Here is an 18711-nt window from a genome sequence, read left to right on the forward strand (position 1 = left end):
GAATGCAGTATCGCCAGGCCAGCAAGAGAAGCAGTGAGAGCCTCTGCATCTTGAATACTATGTAATCATGGTCGACAAGGGACAAACTAGAAAAACACACTCAGGAGAATGTGGATAAATGCTTTTTAACACGTGTTATTGTAATATATCAAATATCTTTGAAACCTGAGTGAAATTCTATGGCCTGTGAAATTCTATGACCCTTTCTGGCCCTACAGTCTACGAAATGAACACCCATGTGTTGCTTTTAGATCCCTTGTGAAAGAGGACTTCGGTTTGAAATAAGAAGGTGTCCTGGGGCTTACTTCATCTTTGAATGTATAGAATTTAAACTCTATCTTTGCTGGATTTATATTTAGCAGGGCCTTTGAGTTATCTATTCCTTGTGTGCTTTACTTGTCTGTTTTCTGGACTATGTTACGCAGCTTGCTTAGGGTTAAGCCTCATTAGCTTTTCCTTTTTTTTAATTTCTGCAGTATTTGTATGGCAGACAACAGAGAAAAAGTGATTTGAATCCCAATATTTGAGTCATCTGCCCAAAGCGTTTCAGGTAAGATTCAAATTACTTTCACTCTAAACCAATTACTACTATTAATTACTACTTTGCACTTATTTACAGTAGCACCTTTTGTATAAAGACCCTCAAGAGTGCTTTATAAAGGTAGCAATAGGCATCCCATTATTTGTAGCATGCACACACAGAGTACTGGAAATCTTGATATTTAACATTTATATCAGAGCTGATCAAGAACTAGAACTTCCATTCCATAAGAAATTCCATTATTTAGGGGGAAAATATCAGTATAAATCCAAAGGAACAGACAAAATTTGCAAAATGAAAATTTGAGAGGTTTTGTTTCAATAGCGTAATTTCAATTCATTTCATTTCAACTTTTATATGGTATTAAAATATTTAATAGAATATATTGTATACATATATTTAAATTATTTTAATATTATATAAAAACCAAGACAAAATGAACTGAAGCAGTGCTATTGAAACAAAACATTTTAACATTTCCTTTGAAATAATTTCATTTAAATTCATTTGTTCCCGTGAAATGTTTCATTTTCAACAGAACTGCATTTTTGAAAGAAAACTGTAAACAAGCATTTTTTTGACTGGCTCTAGTTTATATAGAGTAAGAAATATTGACAACAGAAGGGGCAGAGAGACATAAGGAATGAGAATTTTTTTATTATTATTAAAATGGGAGACACTAGATGGTGCTATTACACATAGTTTTCCAAGGTTCTTTGCATGAGAGCATTTAGTCCTTAAAAACATGTGAAACTGTTGATGGTTTAGCCCTCGTCCAGACTAACCCGCGGCATCGGCGGGTTAAAATCGATTGCTCGGGGATCGATATATCGCGTCTAGTCTGGACGCGATGTATCGATCCCCGAGCGCGCTTACATCGATTCCGGAACTCCATCAACCCGAACGGAGTTCCGGAATCGACACGGAGAGCCGCGGACATCGATGCAGCGCTGTCCAGACGGGTGAGTAACTCGATTTTAGAAATTCGACTTCAGCTACGTTATTCCCGTAGCTGAAGTTGCGTATCTAAAATCGATTTTAATTCCTAGTCTGGACGTGGCCTTAGTGAACCAGTTGTAGGGGGAACTGCTGCAAGCACGCAGCAGGAGACCGTGTTCTCTGTCTAACAACAATTATTGAGACACGGTTGCTGCCTGGGAACTGAGCATTGGTATTTTGGCTCAGATTACTAAAAAAGGGGGTTGCCTGTGTCACCCTTTTGTCAGTATGAATTGCAGCATCAAAGGTCAGGTTCTTTAAGCTTTGGGGACCCTTTCTAAAATAAATCAAATATGTGCTCAAGCCCCCACCCAAAGGTATGTTCCATTCTCAGCTGTAGGAAACTAAAATGTAAGCTCTCTGGTCACCTTTACAAAGGTTTCTTCTCCTAGTCACAAGCAGATGGGAGCTCTCTATAACATCAAACCATTAAAATCTTTTACTTGGAGAAAACACAATCGCCACTATAAAAAACAATTAGAAAAACGCATATAGCATATTTGGGTAAATCCCACCACAGCCTTAGCTAACTACTCCACTGATTGTGTACTAGGAATTCAATCCCCACTCACCTAAAAACCTTGCTCATGAATCCAGATAGATCTGTAGTGGTCAAGTGCGTGCTTGGAGACAACTTTCTCTATCTCTTTTGGTCCAATGAGGCAAGCAGCACGGGGTATTGCTCCACTCCATTTTGCTGCCACCTGTTCATCCCATAGAATTTACTCTATGCCACTAACACAAGTCTGGTTCAAATAACCTTAAGGGTTCATGCTGACATTACTCCATCCTGCGGAAGCTGCTCCTCACAGGGTTCCAAATCTCCAGGTGGGAAATCCAGAACACCGCACAACCCCAAACAAAGTCCTACTCCCTGGTATTTGAGACAAAATCCAACATCTCTCTCTGTCTCCTTGGGCTTGGGGCTGTTTCCACAGTCCCACCTTTAGCCAGAGTGACCCACTTATCACCAGCGCATACCTCCCACAATTCTCCCCTTACAGAAACACATATACATAACCATTTAACATGGTTTCCTAAACAGAACGCAACTGAACTCCAAACCATGCAAAATAAAACAAATATGGGGGCAGAAATGCACTGGGGTGACATTATGTCAATTAAGCCTGCCAGAGCTAACCTGTCCTCTTTTTGCCTACTAGAGGTACTAGAGTTCAATCCCTCTGAACCTTCCAACTCTGTAGGTCTATAGCTTACACATGAATGCTGTTCATAGAATCATAGACATGTAGGGCTGGAAGGAACCTCAAGAGGTCACCAAATCCAGGCCTCTCTGCTAAGCAGGACAAAATAAACTTAATCATAGAAGATTAGGGTTGGAAGAGACCTCAGGAGGTCATCTAGTCCAACCCCCTGCTCAAAGCAGGACAAACCCCAACTAAATCATCCCAGCCAGAGTGCTTCCCTGTTTTGCTAAATAATCAGAACAAAGTGTTTGTTACACTGTCAATCCAGGCTCTCCAAATCTTTCTGAATCAGTCTCTCATGTTTCAAACTTGTAAGTAACAGCCAGGCAAGGCCTGTTAGTCTTATTTTTGTTTTCTCAACTTGTAAATGTTCCTTTTTGCTGAGAGGATTTTACCTCTGTTTGCAGTAACTTTGAACCTAAGGCTAGAGGGGGTTCCTCTGGGCTATATGAATCTGATTACCCTGTAAAGTATTTTCCATCCTGATTTTACAGAGATAATTTTTACCTTTCTTTCTTTAATTAAAAGCGTTCTTTTTAAGAACCTGATTGATTTTTCCTTGTTTTAAGATCCAAGGGGATTGGATCTGGACTCACCAGGAATTGGTGGGGGAAAGGAGGGGGGGATGGTTAAATTCTCCTTGTGTTAAGATCCAAGGGATTGGATCGGTGTTCACCAGGAACTTGGTGAAAAAGCCTCTCAAGGCTGCCCAGGGAGGGTAAGGTTTTGGGGGGACAGGAAGTGTTCCAGACACTGAAATTTCTGGATGGTGGCAGTGATACCAGATCTAAGCTAGTAATTAAGCTTAGAAGTGTCCATGCAGGTCCCCACATCTGTACCCTAAAGTTCAGAGTGGGGGAGGAACCTTGACATACACAAAACAGGCAGTAAATTTGCCCATTTTGCAACTAAAGCAGCAAATTTCAGTTGTACACTTAGATGCATTGATACTACTTTTGCTGTTAAACCTGTCCAGCAATGCATGTATTGAGCATGTCCTCTTCTGCAGGTATTTCATATAACAGTAATTTATTGTAGATATTTACCCTTTGTAGTTGTGCAATATTTCTCAGCTCAATAGGAGGTCCATAAGCATAAAGATTTAAGCCAGTGGAACTACCTAGTTCACAGTTCATAGTCCAGTTCCCTGTATGCTTCTATGTTATCAGTGGGAGAGCTGCAAAAGAGTATGCTCCATAGTAACAGAGGACGCAGAGCTCACCTGTCTGATCTCTGGAATTTTCCCTCAGCATCCTTGTGCAGTGGAGCTGCTTTGCTGCAGCCCTGGGGTGCCTACATACAGGGAAGCTGGATATGCTTCAAAATAACATCCCATAGAAAAACATGGTGTACCAGATAGGTCTACACAGAGAATCTGAAAAGTCCCATATTTGCAGTTCTGGACAAGACAACTGTATTTTGATTAAATTAGTCTGATGTTGTAAGTCATACATACAAAGCTCCAGTGAAGTGTTCAGTGCACTAGAATCCCAAAATAAAATATTAAAAACTACCCTGTTGTGAAAGGCATTACTAGGTCATCCTATTACAGTCTGCCAAGTTCTTTTTCTTGGCAGGTGAGCAATATTTGTATTAATCTTAATTTTGGTTATATAAGATTCTGTGTTTAAAGACCTGTGTGAGCTGCACGCACTGAAAAGACGGTATTGTGTGCATGACAGCCATGGCCACCTCTGTTCCACAGCTGGTTATACATTCGTAAATAAATCAAGTTACACTTAGAGTATACCCAGACACTGTCTCACTGATTTTCCCTCTAAAGGCAAGCAAACCTGCAAGACCAGGACATCTGCTATCTCTTGGCACTGGGGCAACAATACGCAGCGTTGAAAACAGAAATAATACTGGTGTGTGGTTTCCTTGTTCAGAAAAGCATTTTTCTTGTAATGTTTTCATTTTATAAAAGTCAGTTTGAATTTTCTTAAACCATAGTGGTGTTAACTCTCAGGTTTCTATGAGGAAACATGCAAGGCATTGTTGTTTTTCCAGCACCGTCTATTTCCTAAATCTATATTAAGATTTATTTGTACTCCTCATGTGAATGCAGACGTGTCTGACACCTACTTGAAGCTGGATTTTAAATGAAGAATTCCTTCTCTTCCACTGATTTTTGAGAAGGGCAGAATTCTTTGGATAATGAGGCTTTGCAGACTTCCACAGATTGCATATAAAATGTTTACATGTTGCTATATATCATATAAAATATTAAGAATTATTTAGATAATACTCTATAGGGAGCTCTAAATGTCCAACAGGAAAACAGAGCACAGTTAATTTAAATACACATATGTAATCTGTAATTTGCCTTTTTTTTGTTAATTAAGACAACAAAATCCAAATCAGCAAACAAGTATCAGTTTGCTACTAAACGATCTATTCATTTCTCATGCACCTGGATATCTCTCAAGGGTCCTGGACACCACTGAGCGCTCCCTATTTCTTGAAATACTGACAGTCATTGGCTCTCATACCTCCAGTCCCTCATGGCTCTCTTCCTGCCTTTCTGATTGTACCTTCAGTGTCTGGTTTGTTGGATCCATACAGTACATTTTACAGGGCTCTGTTCTTGGCTCCCTCCTCTTCTGTCTCTATAACCTCTTTCTAGATTATTTTAGCCCCTTTCATGGCTTTGATCACTATGTTTCTGCTGCCCTCCATCTAGTCTGCCAGCTCACTTGTCTCTCTGACATCTCCTTGTGGATGTCCTGTCAGCTGCTTAAAGCAAAGGTTCCTAAAGTCCATTCAAACTTCTGTTACCAAATATCTTGTTGATTTATTCACATCTTCCCTCCTACTCTGACATTGCTCCCTTTTTGACCCCATTAAAAATATGTTTTTTGTGGGTTTTTTAGGTTCCTACAAAACTTAGCCCCACTCCACCTATTATATCAGTAATCTTATAGTGTCATTGATTATCAGCTTTTCTTCATCAACATTTTCAGCCTTCATTACCTATTAATCCACAAGACTTCAGGGCTTCATCCCACACTGCCCTTAAAGTATGTAACAAACTCCCCAAAGAAATTTGTAAAGCTGCCACCTTTTTCAGCTCTCTCTGTAAAGCTCATTTGGGTTATGATGCCAACAGAACCTTGCCAGTTGATAAAAGCAAGGCAGGTGGTGAGCTACATTGTGAACATGGATACTTTGTGCAAAAACATACTCATTTTATTGTGCTTTCCCCACACAACACACACTCCCATTTGTGCGGTACTTATTGTAAGCCCTTTGCAGCAGGTGTGGTCATTCTACTGTGTGTTTGTACAGCACCTAACAAATTAAGGCCCTGATCCCTGATGGGCGCCCAAGTCAAAGAGCTGCTGCAATACTAAGGAATAGCAATAATAATCTGATTTCCTTTGATTTGGTCAGAAAGACCATTCAAAACATCTCATTTTGAACTGCACCTTAACTGACAAGTTCAGCCTAATAGGGTAAAACTGCTACTCCTTGCCAAATGAGACACCCAGTCACTCCAGTGGGAGCCTGGGTGCAGGTGGATGACAGTGCTGAGACTACATGGTATATTCATCTTTTGAGTAGCAACATTTCTGGAAAATAATGTGATCTTTTAAAAAAATACAATTGTTTTATTGTATATGATAATATTTTATTTAGGTTCATTGACCCTCTTCTTCCTGCTTTAGACCATGGGCTGGCTGCTAAAAGAGGATTCTGTAAAAAGGCTAGTAAAAAAAACCACTCTTCCAAGTTCAGTGTACTGAATATAGAAACCCTAGGTCTGAGTTGCATCTTATTTACACTGGTTTTCCCCCCCCCCATTGTAATATCATTTTTTTCCAATGAAGTCACTCACCATTTACAGTGGTTTCAACTGTGAGAATTAAGGCATCTATTTATCCATAAAAAATAGTCCAACTGGTTTGGTACAAAATCATTAAGAAGAAAATCATCAATCTCCTAGACCTCTTTGATGAGGAAGTATATAATAATGTTTCCACCAGTGTCTTGCTTGAAATTAACTTTTCCAAGCAAAAAAAAAAAAGGGGGGGGGATGTGGGTGGAGTGCTGCCGCCAAAGCAAAAAAAAAAAAAAACAACAACAGAGTGCTGCCCCTTGAAAAGTGCCGCCCCCGAAGGGCCAGAATGCCACCCCTGAAAAGTGCCGCTCCAAGCACATGCTTGGAACGCTGGTGTCTAGAGCCGGCCCTGCTGGGGGTATTACGACTAGGTGGGCAGGGGGACTGTAGCACAGCGCAAACTCACTCCTGTGGTGACTCTTGCTGGTCATCCTTGGGAATTAGCTCTTCGACCCAGGAGCGCCCTCTGCAGGCCGGTGATCTGCCGTTGGCCCCTGTGTCCCTCCTAGGACCCCGTTGCCGTTCTCTCAAGGTTCTGCCTCCTGCAGTACCCCACAGTTGTAGAACTGATAAATGAAATTGTTTTCAGTTGTTCACTTTATTAATGTAACTTCTGTTCACCATTCACTACACTTGCCTATACTGTAACTTCTGTTCCATATTGTAATTCAAACCCCATTTTAAAACACTCACTCCATTTTGTAAAAGCTTCCTCCAACTTTCATTTTTGCAAACCCTGCTGTAATCTTATTAGTTTAGTTTAGATGTGTGAATGAGGTATGTATGAATGATGGAATCAACCTCCAGCCCCAGCCTGTCCTGAAGAGATAAAGTTCAAATACCAACGGCTGAAGACCTAGACAACAGCCCTAAACAAAGTAAGGAGCATCCACCCTAAAAAGAAAAGGACAACAGAACAACAGAAGGAAGATCAAAGCCAGGTCCAAGGCTGAAAGTCACGCCTGCAATTGATGGGTGATCAATCTAAACCCAGAGGCAGCGTGACACAGCAAGACCTATAGACTTTGAATCCAAACTAAAAGCCTATAAAAAAGAAGGGTGAAATGAGAGACTCTGGGTAACAATCTGCTGCCAACATGGAAGAACATCGGTGCCTGCCCAACAGAGATCCAGCTCAGCCTTGTGCCCAGCTTTCCTGGCCAGTTAGCTGCCACAAGCTACGAACCCAAGCTGCAAAATCAAGCCATGAACTTAAGCTATCTTCAGGACTGGTAACTATGCAGCAGCTGCAGAACACCTGATGTGTCTGAATGTGTGTGTGTGTGTATAGGTATTAGGTATAATGTGAATATGTGTGTGTGTGTGTGTGTGTGTGTGTGTGTGTGTGTGTATAGGTATTAGGTATAATGTGTGTGTATAAGAATTAAGATATTAGTTATTAGTCATAAATTGTTATCATAATAAATGTGGCATCTTTGCCTTGTCCCCTTTAATAAGATCCTGCTGGTTTTTACTGGTCTAATATAATTGGTACAACACAGTCTTACTGGGTTTCCCCACCCTAGGGGAACCCCCACCTCTATCCCCACTTCACCTCAGTCATGGCTACTGCCAGTCTCTGTTTAGTCCCTGTGCCCTGGGGCAGACTGCAGCGAATAAGCCGATCATCACAGGCAACAACGGGTTTGGACTGGCTGCCTTTACCCATGCTCAGGCTGCCCCTCTGCAAGCCCACTACCTAGGAGGCCTAGAACTAGGCCCTGCAGCCTGGGCAGTTGCTGGCCTAGGGCTTCCCAGCTCCTACAGCCTTTCCCCAGCCCTGCCTCCCTCTAGGTCCCCTAGGTGAGTTCCCCAGCAGCCAGGCCTGTCTCCCTCAAGTCAGAGAGAGATTGCACCCTCTGGCTTCCCTGGCCTTCTTCTAAGGCCCAGTTGCTTAGTTTGGGGCGTGGCCGCAACTGCAGCCACTTCCCCCAGTCAGCCAGGGTTTTACTCCCTTGCCCAGCCCCAGCCCTCTGCAGGGCTTTTCCAACCCGTTCTGGGCTGGAGCGGGTGGTCACCCTGCTACAGGGAGGAAGGGACAACACACACAAAAGAGAGAGAGAGAGAGAAACAAAAAGCAAGACAGTCAGTGCTTACAGCTTGAAGGAAAGGATGTCAACATGGCCACCCTCCAAATCTGAAAATTTAACTGTCAGTGCTGAGGCTGGGAAAGCTTCTGGCCATTCTGTTCAACTGGGGGGACTAACTATTGTCATAACAAGGTTTCATCCAGATCATAACAGTATTATATGAACTGGATTGTCTGAAACAGCCCCCATTAGGAAACAACTTTTTCTTAGTGCTACACATTTAATAAGGAATGAAAATTCAAGTGCAATCGCTGACTTTAAAAAGATGGTGAATCATTTATTCAAGTGAGAGTTCGCTGCAACAATAACAGTGCTGGACATGAGCAACCAGAATGGAAATACATCAGATCAGCCAAGGAAGACTGAAGATCAAATAGATCAAATCATTCCAAAGAACAAGAACTACATTGAATTATTGGTGCTCTAACAACAATTCCAAATTATATATTTGTATAAAATCAATAACATATAGACTATTCCTATTAAGCAACTTTTTTTCCCAATGAAAAAGTATCTACAATTTTACAACTTCAAATGCTGAAGATGTGCCATTGAATGCATAAAACTGAGCTGGCTTCAGAATTGGTTGAACCTTGTAGTGCCCAAAGTACTGTATTCTGTAGAGCCCTGGTTCAGCAGAACTTGGAATATGCCATTCTACTCTGGCCTGGCTGCGACCAAGAAATCCTTTGGTCCAGTAAAATCTAATGGAAAAATAATAAACTGCATGTTAGAAAATATAATCCACGTTAATGTGTATTGCAGTAGTCCAGCCAAGATCTCTAATTGGCTGAATTAAACATATCTGAATGCCAAATCATTACGGAACAGAAAGATTTTTACTACCAGTTAAGTGACATAGATGCTAAATAATCACTCTGGCTCAATTTGTCCCAAGAGGATTTTATTTCTGTGATTTTTTATTATTTTTTTTTGTTGCTTTGTTAATAACACAATGCACAGCAAATACACCAGGGAACACTAAATGATAAATAAGTGGTTATTTCTGTAGATAAAAAATATTTCTGTCTAGGTAATTATGTGGCCCATAGTGTATTAAATGAGCACTTCACAATATCATTATCATGGTTATTAAATATTAATAAATTTACCCTCACAACTTCCCCATGAGATAAGAAAATATTGTTCCCATTTAACAGAAAAGGAACTGAGGCACAGATAGAGCAAGAAAATTGTGAAAGGTCAGGCAAAATCTGTGAAAGAGCTGGAAATTGAACCTAAATAATCTGAGTCCCAGACCTGTGTCAGAATCACACATCCCCTTCCTCATATTTATTGCTAAAAATGGGGTCAGGAAACTGAATTGCCTTAGATTGATATAACTGGGTCCTGAAGTTTTTTAACCATAGAGCATGTGCTGTATACATCAGACAACAGCACAAACTTCCTCCCACTGCCCTCACCAATGTGTCTCAGCAGAGATGCATGTCCTATGCAGAACAGAGCTAGTCCAAAAAATGCTGACAATACTTGTTTCTGTAAAATGTTTTATGTATCTATTTTGACAAAAAAGTTGTTGGTAAAGCTTTGTAAGATGGAATTTCTGGTGTGAGAGTGAGACCCTAGAATAACCCAGTGGTGAGGGCACTCACTGGGGGTGTGGGAGACCCAGGTTTAAGGCTCTGCTCTAAATCAGGCAGGTTTCCCATATCCAAGGTGAGAGCCATAACCACCACACTATTCGCTATTTCACACACACACACACCCCAATGCTTTTTCACAAATTGTATTGAAAGGTCTCATTTTCGTTCTACGTCAGAATAAAAACAAATTTCAAAACCTCTAAACTTTTTTGTGAAACAGAATTGTTTTTTTCCAGCTAGCCCCAATGGGAAACACCTCTCAGGGTTATAAAATAGATTCGTATTCATTCTCTTCTTGTCCTGTCTATTGAGACTGTCAACATCTATTGTGTCTTGTTTGGTACTTAGATTGTAATCTCTTTGGGGTGGAAACCATGTTTTTGTTCAGTTTTGTACAGAACCTAACACAATGGGATCCTGGGATCCCCAGTGCCAGGGACACCCAGAGTGGGGGGACAAGTGGGGCAATTTGTTCCAGGCCCTGGGCCCTGCAGGGGCCCCCATGAGAATATAGTATTCTATAGTATTGCAACTTTTTCTTATGGAAAGGGCCCCCGAAATTGCTTTGCCCCAGGCCCCCTGTATCCTCTGGGCAGCCCTGCTCAGTGCTACCAATAACGAACAATAATAAACATCTACCCAGTGATCTGGTATTCTAAATCCTAAATGGTGTGGCTCTCAGAGATGTGTGCTCTCCGACAGCATGTGTGATTAAGTAGGATCATTATTCTGGAAAACTGTAACTGGAAAATGCTTCCCTTAAATATACATGGAGTTCACAATGGTTTACACTGTCTTCCCTCTTTACCTATGGTGTTTATCTGTGCACTCACAAAAATAAGGCTGTGATGGTACCCAGTCTTTTCAATATTGTAACAGTGAGTATGTGACTGAAGTTTCTCCCCCAAGTTTGTGGTAATTTTCATAGAAATTTTATTAAATGTCTTAAATTTTGTAACTCAAAAAAAGGAGAAATTCCTTGTTTGTAGCATTACCTGCTTTCTGGAATTATTATTAGGCTGCTAAGCATAGACATACTACACATAATACTTACAAGTAATGAAACACAACGCTACCTTTATCTGAGTAGGTTATATTAGGAGGAAAATTTACAGAAATGGGGATCCTAATATACTGTGACAACATAAGAGAGCAACACAAACCCCCCCAACCCCCAAAACATATAGATACACTGGAAAAGGCCAGAATAACCTCTGGTAGAAAGGGGGAATGTCAGTCTGTATTCCACAAACACAGGCATGATTTCCATCTCCCAAAGCTCCAAGCTTAGTGCTGTTATGTATGCTACTAAAGTGTGTCAGCAGCTGTCTCAGGAGACATTGGATTTATATCACTGTCTTATGGGTACCAGAGCAGATTCAGAAAGCAATTGGTTGCACTCAGGCAGAGAAAATTATGCACTACCAGGAAGAAGCCATCATAAATTCAGAGAAACAGAATCTACTGATGTAAGTCTGTTATACTGGGAACATTGTCTCTCTCCTTTGGAAGTGTAAGGTGTTTTTATTGAAATATCTCCAACATCACAGGATCCTGAAATGGACCTCTTTGGCATCCATTCTTTGGCTAATATTTAGGAGACTCGGGTAAATAAATCATCGTTTTTAATCAGATTAAGCAGTAACTTCTTTGAACAAGGATCTGACAAACACACTATCTTTTCTTCCTGATACATGCATTCGCCATAAGGCTGGGTGTCCTACCACACATTTGATTTCTACTGCCCCCCCGCTTTTTTTTTAATGAAACTTCTCCACTTTGGGGACATACATCAGAGCCACTAAATACTTTTCCAAAAAACAACAGTGTTGGTGGAAACCTTTTATATCCTCCTTTTAATATCCAACTATTATGCAATGTGGACCAGTGAACAGGGCATTTGTCATAAACAGATAGCTAAGGGTTAATGTCTCTTTCACCTGGAAAGAAGTAACCTGAAACACCTGACCAGAGGACCAATCAGGAAACAAGACTTTTTCAAATCTGGGTGGAGGGAAGTTTTGTGTGTGAGTCCTTTGTTCTTCGTCTTGAACCTGTCTCTCTCTCGGCTATGAGAGGATTTCTATTTCCTGCCTTTCTAATCTCCTGTTTCCCAGTTGTAAGTACAAAAAGATAGGTTTGTTTTTTTTTGTATTTACATGTGTGTAGTTGCTGGAGTGCTTTGAATTGTATTCTTTTTGAATAAGGCTGTTTATTCATATTTCTTTTAAGCAATTGACCCTGTATTTGTCACCTTAATACAGAGAGACCATTTTTATGTATTTTTTTTTTCTTTTTACATAAAGCTTTCTTTTTAAGACCTGTTGGAGATTTTCTTTAGTGGGGAACTCCAGGGAATTGAGTCTGTGCTCACCAGGGAATTGGTGGGAGGAAGAAGTCAGGGGGAAATCTGTGTGTGTTAGATTTACTAGCCTGACTTTGCATTCCCTCTGGGTGAAAAGGGAAGGACTTCTGTTTCCAGGACTGGAAATAGGGAGGGAACACCTGGAGGGGGGAAGGAAAATGGTTTATTCCCCTTTGTTGTGAGACTCAAGGAATTTGGGTCTTGGGGTCCCCAGGGAAGGTTTTTTGGGGGACCAGAGTGCCCCAAAACACTCTAATTTTTTGGGTGGTGGCAGCTTTACCAGGTCCAAGCTGGTAACTAAGCTTGGAGGTTTTCATGCTAACCCCCATATTTTGGACGCTAAGGTCCAAATCTGGGAATAGGTTATGACAGCATTGGACTAGGAATTGGGAGATGTGGGTTCTAGCCCTAGCTCTGCCACTGACCTCCTAAGTAATCTTGGGCAAGTCACTTTTCCAGCTGTAAAATGGGTATAATGATATTTACCTGCCTTTGCAAACCACTATGAGCTCTATGGATGAAAAGCTCAATGCGAGAGCCAGATAGTCCTATCTCCATGGAATTTCCAGACATTAAATACAAATTGTTTAGAAAATGTAATAAAAATGTTTTAACAAAAATGGGGTTTGTCAAGTTGGTTCACACCATGATTTTCCTTAAGAAGAAATAAAATTTAGTTGCTCCTTCTCAATGCTATGTTGATGAGAGCTCTGCATAAGATTTTACGAAACCACAAATTAGTTTCTAGAGGTGGATTCTTTTTAAATGCCATTTTTAATATTTATTTTCAACTCAGCGTGTGCCAAGTGTCATTGACATCATGTACAATAGACGTTGCCATACAGATCACTGTATTAAAAAAAAAAAGTTCTGGCTTAAGCAGAGCTGGCTTTTGTTACATTTCCACTACGGAAATGGACATAGTAACACCAAAACTGAGTGATCTCCACTGCCTAAGTCTGAACTGGGTGTTACTATTCTGTAATGCATAGGGGCTGGGGAATGTGAGGGTATATCTCAATCAGAAACTCACAATATCAAAAGCCCTAAAGTTTTGTGACTAGATCTCAAGACTCCTCAGGCCTAATTGTCAATCATGTTATAGCCTGCTTGCATTGCTTCACTGGATACAAAAGATTGCAAAGTATGTGGATCCCACTGCTGGGAATTCCCATGGCAAAGGATGAATCTCAATGTGGCATAAAGCTGGCGTAGCAACACTCTGCACCCCCTCCATTTTGCATCACTGGTGCAGAGGTGATTGTCAGAGGAGAGGTAACGTGGCCGAAGTCTTTGTGATTCAGCTATGCTCAGCTGCTGGAACAGCATCTTCATATAGTTAAAGCAGCCCTGAGGTTGCTCTAATTTATGCCATGGGCCAACTGGTCTCTAGGCAGGCAGCCCCAGAATATGGGAACTACAAAATCTGCATAAAGTCACCCCTAAACCAAGTCCTGTGTAGAGACCAAAGATTTTTAACTTTCTAGTGAACCAATATCTTGCATCTCAATGACTCTGGGCTTGAGGCAACCTTTAAGTCAATATAAGTTACTTTACAAGTACTATAGTGCAAAATGCAATATTTAATTAAAAATTATTAAAACAATGAATGTATTTTGCAGAAGGAGGTAGTTCTATCCATTGTTTTTACAGTAATTATTCATTTATCTTACATTCCACAATATTATTGATAGTAATTGTGGGTAATTCATCATGGTTATACAGCTTTTCAATTCCAAAATCTGCCTCCTGTTTATGTACATTAAAGGAAAGTCACATCCAGAAGGGGAATCGCAAGGCAGAATGGTTCCAACTCTGATTCTGCCCCCTGCATTCCAACCTAAAAAGAAGGCTGCATCACAGAGCTTCTGCTGATGTTCAAAGGCAGGTCTGGGGGCTGTGATCTGAGCATTTTTACCACCACAGCCATAGCTCAAGTATCCACAGAGTGTGCAGGTTACTCTTTTCTACAAGCATAGGCATAAACTACACTGTGGTACTGTGCATGAGACAGTGGCTAGTCAGAATGCGCGTGTGCAATTAATGCTCTTGCGGTGTTGGTGTACACCTGTTTGAGGAAAATGCAAAAGAGTGCCAGAACTTGATCCCTGGGGTTTTTATAAGCAGCTCACTGAATCCTTGAAATTTATGAAACAGAGTCAGTCCTGGGAGAGTTACTCACTTGGTATCCCAGGAGGCATCATTATACATTACATGCCAATTTCCTGAAATGTTCTCATACTTCTCGACTGTAAGGAAGGTTTTGAGAGTCTGGAATAAAAATTAATATAACTAGTCACATACTGAATGACCAATCATGTAAGCTTTCTAGTGCTTAACTTAAAATTGAAGAACAGGGTTTTTAATTTGTTTTAATTTTTTATTGGCAAAACATAACTAGCCTAAGCTGTACATGTAATGTAGGGTATATAAAGGACACATTCATTGAAAGAAGACTGCAAAATACACCTCTACCCCAATATAACGCTGTCCTTGGGAGCCAAAAAAATCTTGCCGCGTTATAGGTGAAACCGCGTTATATCGAACTTGCTTTGATCCACCCGAGCACGCAGCCCCGTCGCCCCCGCTCCTTTACCACATTATATCCGAATTTGCATTATGTCGGGTCACGTTATATCAGGGGAGAGGTGTATATGGTATTTAATGAATTTCCAATAAAAATAACCAATATGACATGTCTGTTCTCTATTTTTAAAAATGTTTAAGAAAAGGTAACAATATGAACTTTGATTATGAGAATGAAAGCTTGGACTTGCATTAAATTGCACCAGCATGTAGAGAAAAGGTTTCTGCATTGCTCATATGTGCAGTTTTGACTCACATGGTATGAAGAGGTCATGAATTATCTAGGACTGAACTCTTTGTGCAGTTTTCCTGTTCAATGCTCAAAATCCCCTTAACAACTGGACAAACTTCCAAGCTGGTACAGTCAAAGGGCTTCTGGTAATGTAAGGCCCCAAAGAATATGCTGAAGTCAGTAACTCACGTAGGTACAAACAGCATGAACATGGTTTTATATGAACCAATGGGGACCTCCAATGAGCATTTAGCTACAGGAAGTTTAGAAAATTATATTTAGAAGACTTTACCGATATCATTGGTTGTGATTTATAAACATTCTAAAATGAAGGGTTTACCTGGGATGTATTATTTTAATGTGCAGTATTCATCCTAGTGTAAATGCATAGTTATAGTATGATAGTTTTAGTATTGTAAGCAGAGTCAGGATGAGCTCTACCCTGACATCTGGTGGTGAATTATGGTGAGTGTGGAAAAGAATTTCAGGGGCTGATCGTGTTTGCATAGGCACACCCACCCAGTCTGGCATAGCCCATGGCAGCCTGGGATGGTTGCTTTGGCAGCTGTGGGATCCCCAGTTTCTTTGTTGTTGGGGCGGGAGGAGTGGAGTGTTGTCACCCTGATTGTGTGGATGAGGAACTGTGAAACTGCTTTGTGACAGGGAGTATCACCATCAATTGAGTGACACTCTCTAGACAAGGGAGTGGGCTCCTTGTGTGAGCCAGAAGCACCAATTGTATCCCCTCCTCTCTCCACTGTTGACTATCAGAGCTGATTTTTGATTCCCTTAAGAATCTAAGTTACAGGTTACTGAGCTGAACTCACTAAGAGCTGAAATCACTAAAGAGCTGTGCTAACTAGTGAGGGAGCCTGAAGTTATATTGCAAAGCAGAGCAGCTGGCGGAGTAGAGAAGTTTGTGGGATGGTTGGAGCGGCCCACAGAGCGAGCGGAGCCGAGCAATTTGCGGAGACGGCTGGAGCGTATCACAGGACGGCTGGTGGAGCAGAGCAGCTGGCAGAGCGGAGCGGAGCGGAGTGGAGCTGAGCAGTTCGTGGGGAAGGTGGAAGCAGAATCCCATGGAGAGGCAGGGCAGTTGGCCCCAGACCATGTAAGGTGCCCTTTTCTACCCAGGCAGGCGGGGGGAAAACCTCTGCAGATAGACTCTTGAACTCTGGGGCTGCACTGACCCAGGACAGAGACTTTTGAGCTGTAAGACTTTTGGGACAGTGGGTGATTTTGGGGTTGCTGGACTCAAGAGCCAAGGGAAAAGGACACGGCCTAGTTGAGGAGTCTTCCCAATTTAATGCTATGTTGTTTATCTCATGTTATTAAACATTTTCTGTTATACCGAGACTCTGTGTTTGCGAGAGGGGAAATATTGCCTCTTTGAGGGCCCAGGGGTGTGTGTAAGATTTTCCAAGGTTACTGGGTGGGGGCTTGAGCTGGTTTGCATTAACTTGTAGGAAAGGGACCCCTATGTATTGAACCTGGCCCTTTCTGCTATCAATTCAGCCTGGAAGAAGGGTTACAGTATAATATGCAAGAATCTTCGTTTATAAACTTAAAACTTCAGTGACTCTTCCCTGCAGTTTACAACTAATTCAACTGGCCACTGAAATAAAATAAAATAAAATAAAACAAAAAGAGCTCAAATAATATTTTCTTCTCTGCTGTAGCACTTCAGAGGGGCTCACTGTAGGTAATCCACCTCCCCGAGAGGAAGATGCAAGAACTCTTCTGTCAGCCTAATGCTGTCTAGGCTGGCTTTATGACAACAATCAAAAGTGCGGATTTTCCACACCCCTGAGGGACATAGTTATGCCGACCTAATTTTCTGGTGCAGATCGGGCCTAACATCTCTGCTGCTTTTTCCTCTTTCCATGTCTGACCTATTCGATCTCCACATCACTTGCTCTTTTTCTAATTTCCCTCTATTTTTCTTGTTTTTCTCTCTCTCTTCTTACCTTTCTTTAGAAAGGTGCATCTCAAAATCCTCCATGTAAGCAAGCAGAACAATCATTAAACATTAGCCATTGTGAGAGAATAGAAAAATCTAACATCATTTAATTATACTTACAGTGTTCTCAGCAGAATTCCTGGGGTTCGCACCTACAAAAGTTGCTTCAGCGACTTCTCCCTGAGGAAATGTTAGAATTTATTTTGAGAGTGGACTATATGTTACATAATAAAATCAATGATTTAAGCAACAATTGGGTATTCACCCACGAAAGCTTATGCTTATGTTAGTCTATAAGGTGCCACAGGACTCTTTGTTGCTTTGTACAGATCCAGACTAACATGGCTACCCTTCTGATACTTGACATCAATGATTTAAGACATCTTTATTAACATTTCTGTATTATTTTAATAGTTGCTATTGGATTGTAGAGTTTTTATCATGAATTCCACTATGTACAGTGCCTTAATATTCCACCTCTCCTGTCTGCCGGATGAATTCCATTATGTGAGATTAAGTTCCTGTATTAAAAAAAACAAAGGCAAGATGGTGGGATTTTAAGGTTAAAGTACTACATTGTAGCTGCTTCCCACCTTCTACCTGCTTTTATTGCACCCAAGAGAGTACAGATAAGATGACACTGCCCTTGTTCTGAATATGTTATAATGTAATTTTACCAAGTATTTAAAATAATTAATCCTTATGACATTTTATCTCATTCAGATTCCAATGCAAGTATATCAAAGGACAACCAAGTTTCTGCTTCAAAACATTATAACACAACAATTGTTACTTCACAGTGAATCCTCATTTTATGCATAGAAATAAAAAGATTCTCTTCATGGAGAGATGTCACAGGCTTTTTTCTTTTAATTCCCTGATTTTAACTACATTCAATATACAGACATTGGTGGATAGGACAAGTAACCTTAACATAAAAACACTGAAGTGGTTATACATTTCTCAGAAGCACCTTCTTTACTCAGTAATTCATTCATATGTGAATTTCATATTCAAGGGGCATGTTTAGTTTATTGCTATAAAGATTAAGGAAGAAAAGGAGCATTTGGAAATTCATGTCAGCTATATAAACATAAGAATACCTATCTAATTCTCATTTGTTTTATTATAATTTTATTTCAGTTTCACTTTTTCTTGCAACTCACGCAGAGGAAAGCTGAGTTGCTATTACAACCAACCTTCAAAAGATTACTTGGTCTAGATATCGTGGGTCGGATTCTGCTCTTATATATCCTGATGTAAATTTTGATTAACATCAGTGTAG

The 18711-nt window shown here is 40.7% G+C and overlaps 1 protein-coding gene across 2 annotated transcripts in view; it reads right to left on the bottom strand.

Annotated features, from left to right (window-relative positions):
* Positions 1-8931: 8931 nt before the first annotated feature.
* LOC127053933 (putative neutral ceramidase C) overlaps positions 8932-18711 on the bottom strand; it is a 35009-nt gene continuing 25229 nt past the window's right edge. For both annotated transcript variants that reach the window (XM_050959399.1, XM_050959400.1), the window contains 3 exons: positions 17547-17606; positions 14831-14919; positions 8932-9383 (listed from right to left, as the gene is read on the bottom strand). In XM_050959399.1, the coding sequence (XP_050815356.1) occupies positions 9194-9383; positions 14831-14919; positions 17547-17606 (339 nt within the window). In that variant the 3' untranslated portion in view covers positions 8932-9193. The remainder of the gene's footprint in view (positions 9384-14830; positions 14920-17546; positions 17607-18711) is intronic.

The sequence above is a fragment of the Gopherus flavomarginatus genome, chromosome 6 (genome assembly GCF_025201925.1).
Source record: "Gopherus flavomarginatus isolate rGopFla2 chromosome 6, rGopFla2.mat.asm, whole genome shotgun sequence".
Taxonomy (NCBI): Eukaryota; Metazoa; Chordata; order Testudines; family Testudinidae; genus Gopherus; species Gopherus flavomarginatus.